We start from the raw sequence: 14,287 nt of genomic DNA, 5'->3' as shown, positions 1-14,287 counted from the left end.
GGAGTGTGCGGTTGCCTAGAAACGGCACTAGCTTCCCACCGCCGCCCTCTAGTTCTCCTCCTCCGACTTCCTCACGGTACTTCCGGTTCCGGCTGCGGGCCGGGGCAGACATGGCGGCGTGTGCGTCGGCTCCTGCAGGGGAGGAAGACTGGTAACTTTGGGGTCATGGGCTTTGGGTGACCGCCTGGATCTGGTCCGGGGGACTAGCGGCGGCCGCAGCCGGTCCGCACGGCGGGAGTGTGGGGTGGAGCGAGGGATGAGGGAGGGCAGAGACCCTGACATCTCTTCCTAGGAGAGCTTCTGGACTGGGAACGGGAGGGTGGAGGGGAGCTTATGTGAGTGGACACTGGGTCTGCGCTGGCCAGACCAGTTCGGGCCGCGCCTTCTCCGGTTCGGTCCCCTCTCCTCTGGCCCCTCCCCATCCCTTTCTCTTCTCCCGAAGTGAATTTTCTCAGGGGCCCCGAGGATACCTGCTCCTCAGACCCCCTCGCCTCCCTTTCACCTCCCGGGACCGATGTCCTCCAGCTCCCGTCCCCTTTTCCCCTTGGATCAGCCTGTTTTCGTCTGTGCTTTCCTCAATCTTCTGTCTCCCTGATGGCACTAATGAGGACTATTGTCTGAATAAAGCTTTACACCTCACAAAAAGCCCACCTAGTCCGTCTCTCAAGCATTCTTAACAAGAGACCAGAACCTGGAAGGATCCGGGATTTAGAAACCGGACAAATGTGGGTTCACTCCACATTTTATTAGCTATGTGATGCTGTGCAGGCCACCTAGCTTCTATGAGTCAGTGTCCTCAGCTGTAAAAAAAAAAAAAAGTGGGTGTGGCATCTACCTAATAGAGTAGTTGAGAGGATCATGATGAATTTTTAACATACATACGCCTCCTTTTCATGAATAACTCTGATGTGTAGGCATCTGAGGAGACTAGATGAGCCCCAGAGAAGGAAAGTGATTTGCCAAAAGGTACGTAGTTACCACTGGGCATCTAGGTCTACCTGACCCTGATCTTATATTCTTAGTACTAGGACATTCTCCACAACCTCTCCACCCTTTTTTTTTTACTCACCACCTTACCGCCATCCCATCCTATACCTCACATCCAGGACCCAGGTCACAGCTAGTGTGGACAAAGTATTGAAAGGCCTCTTAGCTGAGGCCTACACCTCAGTGTTACATGGGTTCAGGGAGCCCAGCCAGTGTTGGCCTTTATTAAGAGTATCTAGACTAGTGGCGTTCAGGGCAACTTTACAATTCTGAGGAGACATCTTGAGCCATGGAGAGGGCAGCAGCTAATGCAGCAGCGTGCCTGTGGTACTCTGAGACTTTCACTTGTATATCAACCAGAGCTATTCCACTGTTATCTATGAGGTGTAAAGTTCTATATTTTATATTTTGAAGTTTCTACCTAAGACTTAAAAAAAAAAAGGACCACTGATATAGGTCATGCTAGGGCAGTCCTGCTTGTGGTGAAGAGGGAAAAGTATAACTATGTGAAAGCAAAGCATGCATCTTTCCATGTATCACCTGGATAGAGCTGTGGACTCAAACTAATCACTCATCTTCAATGTCATTACAACTGCTGTTTCTATGCTTACACATGTGCATCCTCTGATTTACATCAGGACCATGGATCCTAACCTGCACAGGCTGATCTATATCAACTACACCGCCAAGGGTCATAAAAACACACAGAGTACTCTAACTACATCCTTCCCTCTTTCCTTTTAAAAGACAGGTTATATACAAACAGGAAAAAAGAGGACATAGACTAGTGACTAGCTACTATGGCCCAGATACTATTAAGTACTTTACATAAACAAATCACCTTTAATCCTCACAATAACCCTAGAGAGTAGGTGGTATTATCTAAGTGTGGTAGACAGGGTAACTTAGGCTTACAGAGTTAAATAACTACCCAGATCACATAGCTGGTAAGGGATTGATACCTATTACTGACCTCATGGCTGATGGTTCTTCTACTAAAACACAGCCTTCATACCACCTATTCTTTTCAGATTGGTATCTCCTTTGAGAAGGATTAGTGTGACTGCTGTTGGCAGTGTGTAGACAGTAGCAGCATGGCACTGGGATCTATGCTGAAAAGTGGTATGGGGAAGGTCAGGAGTAGTATTGTTAACCTTGATGCTAATGAATGGATGCCATATTTTTGGCTCAGAGAGATGACCACTAAGGGATAACCAACAGTGGAATGAAACTTAAACAGGGAGTCAGGAAATGTGGCTCTGGTCTCAGTTCTATCTGTGTTAAGCCTTAGTCATTTCACCATTTCACCTCTCTGGGAATCCGTTTCCTCATATGTTGGCAGAAATGATCTCTAAAATTCTGATTCCCATGCTTCCTACCTGGCCATTTGACAACTTAAGGAAATATTTCCCTCATTTTAAAGTTTAGCAAGAGAATGCATCCAGATTGCTGTTTTTCTAAGCAGGCTTTATCAGGGAGAGCTATTATGGTGAGCTATTATGGTGATCTATTATGGTGATCCTGTCTCTCTAGGATCCTACCCTCTGAAGTCGAAGTGTTAGAGTCTATCTATCTGGATGAACTACAGGTGATAAAAGGAAATGGCAGGTATGTATCAATTAAGGGTGGGCTGGAGTTCTCTTAGTAATGAGGAGAGGATTCTATGCAGAATCCGGTCTTAAGACACTGTGAGCCTTGATTCAGAGATAATGTTTTTCTCATGGAGACAAAAGTTATTCCTTCAATCCCCCCTGAAAGAAAGAGTCCAATGCTCACTTCCTCTGTCCACTTTACTGTCTTACTCCCATCTTCCTCAGGCCTTAAGCCTCTGCCCAGTCACATTCTGGGTCTATCTACCTGCAGATCTTCACCATGGGAGATATACATCACTCTGCACCCTGCCACTGCAGAAGACCAGGATTCACAGTATGTCTGCTTTACTCTGGTGCTTCAGGTCCCAGCACAGGTGAGGTTCCTATTCTATGGCAGAGGAGGAAGGGGAGAGTCCCTGGGGTAGATCACTTTAGCAGTAACTTGTTATTTTCCCCCACTAGTATCCCCATGAAGTGCCACAGATCGCTATCCGTAATCCCCGAGGACTCTCAGATGAACAGATCCACAAGTAAGTTGGGCTGGTCAGAGTAGGGAATACTCAGGATGTAGCTCTGCCTGGTAAGGGAAGGGGGCAGGCCTAATATTTGGCTTGCCCTCTTCCTCCAGGATCTCGCAGGTGCTGAGCCACGTGGCCAAGGCTGGGCTGGGCACGGCCATGCTCTATGAACTCATTGAGGTAAGAGGTGTGATAGCCTGGGAAAATGTCCTTTCCTTCAAGCTAGAGCAGTTTCTCTGGAGGGAAACCATGGGCCTAGAATCTTAAATATATCTGGAATCGTTCATTTAGTCCTTATTTAGGTAAGGCCTACATTAATTCAAAAAGATGAAACTTCTATTTCAAAAAAGCTCCCCCAAAAAACAGTTCAGTAGCTTCCCTGAGTTGCCTATTTATTCCAGCATCTTGACAGAAAATTACTTTTCCTCTATAATTTGCATTTTTCTTGCTTTGGTTTCAGTGCATTTTTTGTTCTCTTGGCATTGGCAACTGAAAGTGGCAAAAGATGTGGATCTTGCCTGGGAAGATCTTAGCCATAAATGAACATTTGAAGGCTGGCCTGCCTTTGGAATTGCTAGAGAAAGTCATGGTTTCTTTACTCAAAGAGTTTATACCCTGGTTAAGGAAACAACCCACATGGAGCAATACCTAGAGCTATAAGTTATTAGACACAGATAGCTTTTGTTGTTTGAGATTAAAAACACACAATTAAGTAAGTCTTATTTTCCTCTACTTTAAATTTTTAAGAAAAATGTTCAGAACAGAATGAAGGTGGGTGGCCTAGAGTCAAAGAGAGTGGGCCTGTTAGACCAGTGTAGCACTCCTAGGTCAGGCCTCCAGAATGCAGCTTTGAACTTTGTGGAACTCCAGAGTATTAGCTATTCAAATAACAACGCAAAAATGCATATTTCTTAGCCCAACTCAATGCATTTTGAATTCTCTGTCCATTTGGGTTGTCCATGCCTTGACTTTCTTTCTGAAAGCCGACTACAGACAAACTCATTGCCCCATAGGGAGTAATTCACAAAGGGGGTTAATCAAGAAAGGCCTCCCTGAAGATGAGTTTTAATTGAACATTTTTTCTCTCCAAGGTATACTATTTTCATTTCCAAGATATACTAAAAGTAACTTAATGAGAGGAAAAACAATTAAATTGGATTTTGAAGCCAGGAAGATCAAATTTGGGGGGATGGGCGGGTACATGGAGAAGGATTGATTCCAAGCAGAGGGAGCATCACCAAGACAGAAATGCATAAACACAAGGTAACAAACTGGCATGGTGGGAGTCAAGTCCAGCCAGTTACTCCTGAAAGTAGTGGACCTGTTTTGCCTACAATTCTTGCCCCTACCACCTTGTTTGAGCAGTGTCTTCTCTCCTCTCAGAAAGGGAAGGAAATTCTCACAGATAACAACATCCCCCATGGCCAGTGTGTCATCTGCCTCTATGGTTTCCAGGTGGGTTTCTCTCTCGGGTCCTGGGATCTGCTTTGGATGGGCAGGTAAGGGCTCTTGAGAGAGCTGTGACACAGTGCCCTATGTCCGTCCTCCCTCCAGGAGAAGGAGGCCTTTACCAAAACACCCTGTTACCATTACTTCCACTGCCACTGCCTTGCTCGGTACATCCAGCACATGGAGCAAGAGCTGAAGGCACAAGGACAGGAACAGGAACGACAGCATGCCACAACCAAACAGGTAGACCTCAGCAGCCTTTGCTCTCTCACCTGACACCCTTAGGTGCTGACTTTTTTTTTTTTAAAGATGACCGGTAAGGGGATCTTAACCCTTGACTTGGTGTTGTCAGCACTATGCTCAGCCAGTGAGCTAACCGACCATCCCTATATGGGATCCAAACCCGTGGCCTTGGTATTATCAGCACCACACTCTCCCGAGTGAGCCACAGGCCAGCCCAGGTGCTGACTTTCACAGCCTTTTATATCCCACCACTCAAGTGGCTCTTAACCTTTTTAGGGTCATAGAAACCTTTGAGACTAATGAAATCTCACCCATCTGGATAAAAAAGGGCATCCTTATATATGCTTATATATTGTGTGCAGTTTTGGGGATTCCTAGATTTCTTAAACCTCCCTTACTCTGTCCCCTCTCATAGCTGAACAGATATGCCTATGCCCTTCAGTCATAGCCCTCTGCAGATTAGGCTGTCTGACTGGGGATAACACCAGGGGAGCACACTAGCCTGTGAAGCATGGGTGTGATTTCTCCTCTTTTTTAGAAGGCAGTCGGTGTACAGTGTCCGGTGTGCAGAGAACCCCTTGTGTATGATCTTGCTGCACTGAAAGCAGCCCCTGAACCCCAACAGCCCATGGTAAGGGGATTCCCTTCTAATTGGAGCCAGGGACAATAGCATTCTCTAAAGGGGGGAGGAATGGCATGTTGTCTGCGTTGAATGGGATATCTATAATTGAGCTTGACCTGCCTAGGACCTCCCTGCAAAGTCTCACAGCCCCCACTGGGAGCTAAGGTTTCGGGAGCCTGAATCTGAAGGACAAAACCAAGAACCTTGTACAGATCTCCTGAGGCAGTCCTGGAAGAGTAAGGGTTCAAATCTGCCTTCTTCTCCTATTCTTTCCTCCTTGCATTCTGCGTCCTTTCCTCCAGGAGCTGTACCAGCCCAATGCGGAAACCTTGCGCCAGCAAGAAGAGCGCAAGCGGCTCTACCAGAGGCAGCAGGAGCGGGGGGGCATCATTGACCTTGAGGCTGAGCGGAACCGGTACTTCATCAGCCTTCAGCAGGTGAGGGAAGGGTTTCTCATTCATCCTGCAGTGCCACCAGCCTTCCTATGAACACCACTGTGCCGTGGCCCTAAGGGTGAGCTCAGGCAGTAGGAGAGGGGCCTGCAGTTCCCTGCTTTGAGCAACTGCATCTCCCTCCCTCCATTGCCTCACTTCTTTCTAGCCTCCTGCCCCTGTGGAACCTGAGTCAACTGTAGATGTCTCCAGAGGATCCCACCCACCCAGTGCCCTTGCAGCAGAACTGTCCACCTCACCAACTGCCCAACCCACCCTGCCAACTCCTCTGCCTGTTGCCACCCAGTACATGTGTGAGAAGATTCCAGGGGCTGGGCCAAATCAGCAGAGGTTGGGGAAGACCCAGAAAGCTGTGCTAGATCCCCCCCAGCCTAGTCGAGGCCCCTGGCGACAGCTGGAACAGAGGCATTGGAAGGGAGGGGAATGCTGTGCCCCCAAAGGTACCAGTGACACCCAGGAACTGCCACCTCCCGAGGGGCCCTTCAAGGAGCCTGTGGACCTAAAGCCAGAACCCCATAACCAAGGGGTTGAAGGTCCACCCCAAGAAAAGGGGCCTGGCAGCTGGCAGGACTCCCCATCCCGCAGGACTCGGGACTGTGCTCGATGGGAGCGCTCCAAAGGCCGGATACAAGGTTCCTCCTACCCTCGCCTGCCTCGGGGCCGGGGAGGATACAGGTCTGGTAATCGGAGGGAGCCTATGGGCCTGGAATCTGAGGATGGTTCCTAGCAGTACTGTGGGTGGACAGGGAATTGGGGTTGGGAAGGGGAAAATAAAGATATTTGGCCTTGTTTGGCTTTCTTTGCTCAGCAGTGCCTAGCCTTTGAGTTATGGCTCTTTTTCTAAATTCCTAGCAAGATTAGAGTCCAGCAGAGCAGACCTCAACTTTGCTCTGAAGTCTCTTCTCCCAAGAGATATGGGTAAAGAGGGTCTGATATCTCATCAGCTAGAATAGTGGGTTTCAGGGAAAACTAGTATGAGTAGAATCCTTAGTAACCACCGTAATATATAACCTATTATGTGTGCACCCACATTTATATACTCGTATATATTTTCTATTTGAATGCCTTTAGATGGAGGGATATATTTTCCTGTTTACTGTCTCTTCCCCTTTGTCTTAGGCTATGCCCCCAATCATTTGTATATGTAGTTGCCTGACTGACCCCTGTAGGCATCTGTGATTGCAGCCCCTGCTTTTTACTCAAGTACCAATATACTGAGGGATGAAGGGAGGTCACCAACCAGAGTAGTGTGGCAGGTGTTTATTGATTTCCTAGAGAAGAGTTGAGCACAGCCTGGTCGATCACTTCCTCAGAGACTCAGCATTGTGAATTGCACCTGCAGGGTCGTTTTTATATAGCATGAAGTAGCCTTGCACTTGGGCAGGACTGATCTGAGTTGTAGCTTGAAGGACATGTTCTGCAAAGGCCTCAGCCAAGGAAGGGGCTTGCCCTGGATAGAACCTCTGGAACATTTGGGTCAGCTGCCAGTATGAACAGTAGCCCACGTACTCCTTCAGGTCTACTCGCCCAGGGCGTATCAGAGCAGGGTCCAGCCTAGGAGAAGACGGGGAAAGCAGAGTCAAGGCAATAGTCGCACTAGTAGCCGAAAAAAAGATGGTCCCCTCAACCTCCTGATCTTTCCAAGGCACTGAGGGGGTGGAGTCTTGCCTCTCAGTCTTCACTCCCTTCTTACCTGTCAACATGGTTGGTGGTCATGAACACAATGCGTGCCTCAGTGGAAGCCACACCATCCAAGGCATTGAGTAGTCCACTGAAGGTGAGACGACCTAGACCTTGGTACTTTACTGGGTCTGGAGGAAGGCAGAAATAAACAAATATGGGTGGTCATAGCCCTGCTTAAAATTAGCATCTCCCTCAACTCCCCAATATATTCCTCTACTTAGTACCTCTTGTGGGCTCTTATTGCTAACTCAGGCAACTCTGTCAACCCTGTGGATTTCCACTTCCACTGTTCCTCATTTAGAACCACTCCTCTTCCCTCAGCACCCCTCACTTACTCTCTGCAGCCAAGTCTCGACTGAGGAAAGCAGCATCCACATCCTCCAGGAGCACCAGGCTTTGCTGCGGGGCCACACTCAGCAGGTGGTTGAGCCGGTCATCGGAGAGGCTAGAGTCTGTGAGGCTCAGCAGGCAGATGCTGTGCTCCAGTTCCCCAGCCAGGGCTGTGCTGTGGAAGATGGGATGACAGGAGGTGGTAGGCAATCTGGGAATTCTTCCTTGGCCAAAGTGATCTTTGCTCACAGTCCTGGGAGGTGTGTCTCAGAGGCCTAACTTCCACCACTCACCCTAATGTTCCACATGTCTCACGTTCATATTGGTCCCTGTTCTCCAGAAACATTTCCCTTTCAGACCACATCAGCCTAGTTTTTTTCACAAAAGCTAAGTTTTGCAGAATTAAGAGAAATTTTGGCTCTACTCACATAAAACTGCTCTTTCCGCAACCAGGGGGCCCATAAAGCAGGTAGCCACGTCTGTAGGGAATGCCTAGGGATACAGCCAGTATGATCAAGACCTAAAATGATTCAGGTACTTTGCCCCAGATGTCCACATTCATTCCCAGCCCTGCCCCCTCGAGGAAAGAAATCATCCCATAGGCAACTTTTCCTTCCCGTACATCTCTGGGAGGTGGGCTAGAGCTTTACATCGCACCACCTTGCCAGAGACCAGCCTGTCTCCTCCTGCTCTAACAACATGTCAAAAGAAGCCCAGCCAAGCTCCTCCCAGCTGCTTCTCACCTCTGTCAGTGTACCACTTAGGGTTATCAATGAATTCTCGGATGTCTCTGACAATTCGGTCGGCCAGACCCTGTTGCAGAACCACAGAAGTCAGTGGCCGCCGCCGGCGTGGATAGCCAAAAGGGCGCCATTCAGAGCCCACAGCTGTGTACATAACAGTCTTCCCTTCCTCCTGTTGCAAGGCTAGCTCTCGAGCTGGGAGGGGGGGAAATGAGAGAAATGAGAGAAAGCCAAGAATTCTCTTCACCATGGCTGAGTCTTCAATTATGTAGAGCTGTGCCAAAATGGCCTCCTTCTGGCCCCCTGCTCCTGTGGGCTAAGATCCTCTTACTACTCTCCAAGCTGTTCTTCCTCTGACATCAAATATCTCCATCCCTGTAACCCCCCTATAAAGCCTGCCTGTGCCATCCCACACCTTCCTCCAGGATGTTGAAGAAAACCTTGCGGTCAGTGCCCAGGGCCGTGAAGGTGACAGATTCCCAAGGAGTCCCCGTCTGCAAGTCTATCATCTGCATCTCTCGACTTCGTTCTACCCGGATCCATTTTCCCCGATACCTAATAAGAATGGTCAGAAGGGAGTACGTGAATGGATCAAACCCAGCTCTATTTCTCCTTTTCTACTCTCAGAGACCTCCCTGGCTCCCAACCTTACCAGATAAAGTGGTTTCCAGGGCTGGGGACAAATTCAAACTTGGTGGAGATGCGGCCACTCTCGTGCTGAAGGTATGAAGTCTCAACACTGAGGTGCTGAGTACGGGTACTGTGGTGGGTGAGCCAGCTAAGCAACCAGGCATAGCTCCTGTCTCGAGCAGGGACTTCCAGTGTGATCATGTAATGACGCCGGAATGCCACCAGGCCCAACTGGGCACCCTTCCGGGCCAAGGCCAGGGCTGTGCCCACACCCACCAGCCCAAATCCAGCCCCAAAGTAGGGATTGTCCTTCAGGGCCAGAATGAAGTCTGCAAGCGGCATCTTGAAAGGGAAACACCAAACTTTACAGGCCGTGAGGCGTTATCAAAACCTAGGGGTGGGGAGCAGTGGAGATGGGACAAAGCAAGCAATTAGTTGAGAAACTGGACACCACAATACCTCTCCAGACCCGCCCCACTCCCACCTACAAAAGCAAGAAGGACATGTCAGCACGACTGTGTGCTACAGAAATATCCTTTTGTGGGGCAGAGGTGGTGATGGAATGCAAGTGCTGAGACTCCAGGCCCCTTATCCCATTTTGTCCTTCCCATGTTTGGAGATTCCTTCAAACTGAGAGACCAGTAACTGGCTTCACATCAGGATAATGGACGGATAGAAATTTTGTGGTCTCTGGGACCATCTCAGATAGAAAGGGGCCCAGTGGCTGAAGTCAACAGGGGTGACTCTTACATTGACCTGTCAGTAACCCCATATTTTGTTACAATGAGCACTGTCTCCCAAATATCCTCTCCCTTACATGCCCATTCCTAATGTCCTGTTTAGACCTTTATTACCTCCCACCTAAACTGTCTCTTTAAAATTAAAATTTAGGGCCGGCCGGTGGCGCACTGGAGAGGGCTCCGCTTGGGAGTGTGGCGGCGCTCCCACCGAGGGTTCGGATCCCATGTGGAGACCGGTTCCCGCTCACTGGCTGAGCGAGGTGCGGGCGCAACACCGAGGGTTGCGATCCCGTTACCGGTCAGTAAAAAAAGACAAAAAAAGGAAAAAAATAAAATTAAATTAAAATTTAATCCTTGAAATGGTATTTTAAGGAGTCTCCACCTTTCTTCACCAAACAGCTACACAGAGGTCCAGATCTTTTCCCCCGCTTTGGCAGCAGGCCAGTATGGTGATCCAAACACCTGACTTTGGTGTTATCAACAACACGGTCTCCCAAAGAGGTACAGATTTTAATTCATAAAGATGAGTTTCAATTCTTTCACATTCCTTGCTTCAATGGCTGGCTCCCAACAGAGCTCTGTATTGGCTACAAACTCCTCAGTCTGGTACTCATGGCCCTCTACAACACATTGCCCACCTATCTTCCATGGTTTAGCTCGTAATACTCCCTGTTCAACCAAATATACAAATAATCTCCCATCCCCTTGCCACTACAGTTCTCTTGGCGCGGAATAACCATTCTTTATTCCCTCCATTCTCTCGAAATCCTGCCCATCTGATACTGCCTCCACCGAGCCTTTCCCGAATTCTCTCCAATAAAATGTGACTGGGCCTAACTGCAGACAATAAGATCCTGAAGGAGAGGGACCAAATTGTTTCTAGTACACCTCTCCTTCGACCCCCAACCCCTGCCACTTTGGGCACGCAGGCACGCAGGGCGGTGAATTGACAGCAGTGACCCCGGCTGAGGCTCAGAGCTGGGATCCACAATTCCAAGACACCTATGCATGGAAGGCCAGAGTCAAAACTCCCCCCGCCTCCCGGTCCTTGCCAGACACCCAGAGCCCCTCCCGACCCCCCTCAACACCCCAGCTAGCTCTTCCAGTCGCGTGGTTTGGAATAATCCGTCACCCCGCCCCCTTACCACCCCCTTACCGCCATGACTCTCTGGCCCTCCATCTCGGTGGTTTCACCCCTCCGCACTTGAGGAAAGTTCCGCTTGACCCCGCCCCCGAATTCACCGTCCCCGCCTCCGTGACTTAATTTCTACTTCCCGCCACACCCACCAAGAAGGCCTTGCCACTCTGCCCCACAACTCTCGATGGTACTCCTTGGGCTTCAAGGCCGGTGGGTGGGGAGAAACGCTAGAGGAAAAATCATAGAGTACTCGGCCTGAGGGCAAGAGGAAGAGTGAGCGGCCTAAACATGGCCGATGTCCTGGAGGCAGCTGGGCCAGAGGCGGTCGCACAAAGGAAGCCCCGGGAGGCCGCTCCAGCCTCTGTCAACCATAGAGATGCGGCCCCAGCCAGCCCTGGCCGGGGAGGTGAGTGAGCCGCTGCGGGGCGGGAACTGAGAGGAAGTGCGGGTGCCGCGAGCCGGAGGCAAAAGTTTCTCAAGCCCCAGGACGAGAGTGGGCCTGGGCGGTGGGAACCCTCGGGAGAAGGTGTTGAAGGGAGCACGCCGACGAGCGGGGCCCCGGCGCATCTCATCAGCTGCCCAGGCGCCTCAGCCGCGTCACCGCTCTGGACCGCGCCCGGTACCCGCTGGCTCTCCTCGGGACCGTGATCATGACGATGCTGCATCCCAAGCCTTTCGGGTTATAAAACGCCGTTCCCTTTCGCTGGCTCTTGTGATCCAGCTCCAGCCTGACGATGTGGACGCCGTCATCGACTCCACTTTACAGATAGGAAAGCTGAGGCCCAGAAAAGCTAAGCGACTGTATCTGTCGAAGGCCACTCGGTAGGCCAGAGCCCCAAGGCAGGTGGGAATCAGGGTGCCTTGGTCCCTAGATCGGGATTCGTTGTTTCGCAAGGCCTTTTCTCTGCCTTAATTTGTCCTTTCTCTTCCTCATTGCTTCTGCCCCAAAGACAAGCACATTTCTTCTCTCGTGTCCACCTGTCTCCCACCTCACTCCACCTTCCCACGGGTGAAGGTTCTCAGTCCAGACGGCGCCGCGCTCTCCTGGGCTCCCCCTGAGGCCATGTATGGCCGAGCTTGAAGATTCCCCAGAGCAGCGATAATATTCAGTAAGTGGAGGCTGCGGTTTCTAGCGAATCCCTCTGACTGCGGAAGTGCTCTTCCCTGCCACATTCTGAGTCCTTGTGATCCGATGTTTTGAGCTGCGGGGTTCTGGAGAATAGGGAATATCAGATTTCACTTTGTTTCTTTTCTTTTTTAAATCTTCTCATCTGCAACATGGTCCTTATTCGACCTCCGTGACTTAATTTAATGAAGTGATTACTGTCATTCTTAATTACTAATTATTCAGCTTAAACTCATTTTAACCATATATAAAAGGATATGCAACTTGATTGCTTTTCGTTTCTCATTTGTGTTCTAGTGTTCAGTTTGATGCTATAGTCAGTTAATGAGTTTGAAATTTCTCCAGATGTGTTACTTTATATGTGAGAAATCACTGGTTTGGTATCTTGATGTAAGATACCTAGCTTTACTCTGATGCAACTTCGTGTTTACGGTTCTTCACTAGACTCCTCTTATTGTCTGACTTGCACAGATTGTTGGTGGTTTGTGTGGTTCAGAGACCTGTTGCGGGAGAGGTAGAATATGAGTCTGGAGAGGTCATTAGGGGCCAGATCATGAAGAAAGGTCCTTATACCCACACTGAGGGATAGTGAGATCGTCTAATACTAAGAGGGAAAGGAACCTCTGAAATCCATTGGCCCCACACAATTTTGTTGCAGATAACACAACTGAAAATCCAGATTGCTTAATGATTTGACCAAGGTCATCTGCTAGCAAGAAACATAACCTGCAGTCTGTCATATATTGGCTCTGAAACTTGTTGGCTCTCTCCTAATATTGACCCTATTATCATTTTTATGCTTTTTGTTATGAACACAGGCATAGAAAGAAAGCCTCTGTTTAAGTTAACACGGTGTGGCATGCTGTCATGAAAGGAAATTCCTGAGTGGGTGGGCACTGGGCTGTGTACCTGCACCAACTGGGAAGAAAGCAAGCGCTCTAACTATATTTTGTTTTTCTTCTGGTTGGCTTATCAGCATTTAAAAGGCCACAGCACACAAGTTGGTGGTGATGACAGACCCTATGTTGGACTCACAGCCAGCCAACAGCACTGGGGAGATGGATGGACTATGCCCTGAGCTATTGCTGATCCCCCCACCTCTCTCTAACCGTGGAATCCTGGGGCCTGTCCAGAGCCCCTGTCCTTCTGGGGACTCCACACCTTTGCCTGCTGACCCAGGCTGCTTGCTGGTAGAGGCGACAGCAACTGAAGAGGGCCCTGGGAACATGGAGATCATTGTGGAAACAGTAGCTGGAACCTTGTCTCCAGGTGCTCCTGGAGACACCCCAGGTACAAACATAGTTGCTTGCAGTCCAGTGTGACAAGCAGTCCTGAGGTTTTGTCTGTGCTATTTTTTATTCTTCCATATGAATATGATGAAAACACAGGGAAGCATCCTATTTTTATACTTAGAGATGTTGTAATTTGGTTTGCAGTTGGTGCATGTTGACTGAAGGTTGCCAAAGTGGTGCACAGTCCCGGGCCAAGCTTTTGGCAGAGGCTGTCCCTGTGAGAGCTTCCAGTCTTCCAGGCAGTAATCCAGAGGGAAGGCTTTTCTGATACTTCTACCCAATCCTGGCTTGTCCTTACTCTTACAGACCTTGGGGATTCTTTCCCTCATATTGACCCTCTCACCCAAGAACTGCAGCCAGGGCTTAGGCAAAAGGCCCAGCCTGTCTCTACCACCCTGAGCTTGGCAGGGCATTCCAGAAGTAATCTGGTATTTCCCTGCCCTAGTTTCTTGTGCGTAACATACTTCAACCATCCAGGGCTTATTTAGAGTAGGGGTTGAGCAATTTTATTTATCCTAGGAGAAAGATTCTTCCTTTTATTCTTCTCATATCCACAACCTTTTATTTTTAGAAAACTTCCCTGTTTTTTAACTGTCATCCTCTAGATACAGTTGTCACTCCTTCCCTTGGCAGTGTAATATAGTGGCAAAGAATACTGGGAAAGATTAGCTAATTTGACTGTTTATAATATTTCTAAACTTCTGTGTGGTGAAAGAAATTTAAAAGAAAAAAAGCCTGGGAA

General features: G+C 49.1%; 3 protein-coding genes across 4 annotated transcripts in view; 2 read left to right on the top strand and 1 right to left on the bottom strand.

Moving 5' to 3' along the window:
* Positions 1-25: 25 nt before the first annotated feature.
* RNF25 (ring finger protein 25) lies at positions 26-6,673 on the top strand. The gene is made up of 10 exons (XM_008570753.1): positions 26-151; positions 2,521-2,595; positions 2,851-2,953; positions 3,042-3,109; positions 3,208-3,277; positions 4,481-4,552; positions 4,652-4,789; positions 5,328-5,420; positions 5,714-5,848; positions 6,012-6,673. The coding sequence occupies exons 1-10, from the start codon at positions 111-113 to the stop codon at positions 6,588-6,590; spliced, it is 1,374 nt and encodes a 457-aa protein (XP_008568975.1). The 5' UTR covers positions 26-110; the 3' UTR covers positions 6,591-6,673.
* A 435-nt stretch (positions 6,674-7,108) lies between these two features.
* On the bottom strand, positions 7,109-11,224 carry LOC103588917 (mitochondrial chaperone BCS1). 2 transcript variants are annotated; one of them, XM_008570751.1, is made up of 8 exons: positions 11,146-11,224; positions 9,272-9,640; positions 9,035-9,174; positions 8,620-8,814; positions 8,305-8,368; positions 7,882-8,051; positions 7,557-7,674; positions 7,109-7,417 (listed from the first exon to the last, which is right to left on the bottom strand). In XM_008570751.1, exons 2-8 carry the CDS (start codon positions 9,589-9,591, stop codon positions 7,165-7,167), a joined length of 1,260 nt encoding a protein of 419 aa, XP_008568973.1. In that variant the 5' UTR covers positions 9,592-9,640; positions 11,146-11,224; the 3' UTR covers positions 7,109-7,164. The 2 variants fall into 2 exon arrangements, with proteins under 2 accessions (XP_008568973.1, XP_008568974.1); XM_008570752.1 differs by lacking the exon at positions 11,146-11,224 and adding an exon at positions 10,372-10,912.
* A 2,024-nt stretch (positions 11,225-13,248) lies between these two features.
* ZNF142 (zinc finger protein 142) overlaps positions 13,249-14,287 on the top strand; it is a 15,905-nt gene continuing 14,866 nt past the window's right edge. The window contains exon 1 of the mRNA XM_008570749.1: positions 13,249-13,543. Within this exon, the coding sequence (XP_008568971.1) occupies positions 13,264-13,543 (280 nt within the window). The 5' untranslated portion in view covers positions 13,249-13,263. The remainder of the gene's footprint in view (positions 13,544-14,287) is intronic.

This window comes from Galeopterus variegatus, unplaced genomic scaffold (genome assembly GCF_000696425.1).
Source record: "Galeopterus variegatus unplaced genomic scaffold, G_variegatus-3.0.2 Scaffold626, whole genome shotgun sequence".
In the NCBI taxonomy this organism is placed as follows: domain Eukaryota; kingdom Metazoa; phylum Chordata; class Mammalia; order Dermoptera; family Cynocephalidae; genus Galeopterus; species Galeopterus variegatus.
This window is presented reverse-complemented; position numbering and strand designations above follow the sequence as displayed.

Excerpts from the sequence above, each read along its gene's own strand:
- RNF25 (XM_008570753.1), top strand. The coding sequence starts at position 111 with ATGGCGGCGTGTGCGTCGGCTCCTGCAGGGGAGGAAGACTG. Across the intron at positions 5,421-5,713 it reads CTGAACCCCAACAGCCCATG|GAGCTGTACCAGCCCAATGC; the intron begins GTAAGGGGATTC and ends CCTTTCCTCCAG. Across the intron at positions 5,849-6,011 it reads ACTTCATCAGCCTTCAGCAG|CCTCCTGCCCCTGTGGAACC; the intron begins GTGAGGGAAGGG and ends ACTTCTTTCTAG.
- LOC103588917 (XM_008570751.1), bottom strand. The coding sequence starts at position 9,591 with ATGCCGCTTGCAGACTTCATTCTGGCCCTGAAGGACAATCCCTACTTT. Across the intron at positions 8,815-9,034 it reads CTTCAACATCCTGGAGGAAG|CTCGAGAGCTAGCCTTGCAA; the intron begins GTGTGGGATGGC and ends CCCCCCTCCCAG. Across the intron at positions 8,369-8,619 it reads TAAGTGGTACACTGACAGAG|GCATTCCCTACAGACGTGGC; the intron begins GTGAGAAGCAGC and ends CTGTATCCCTAG.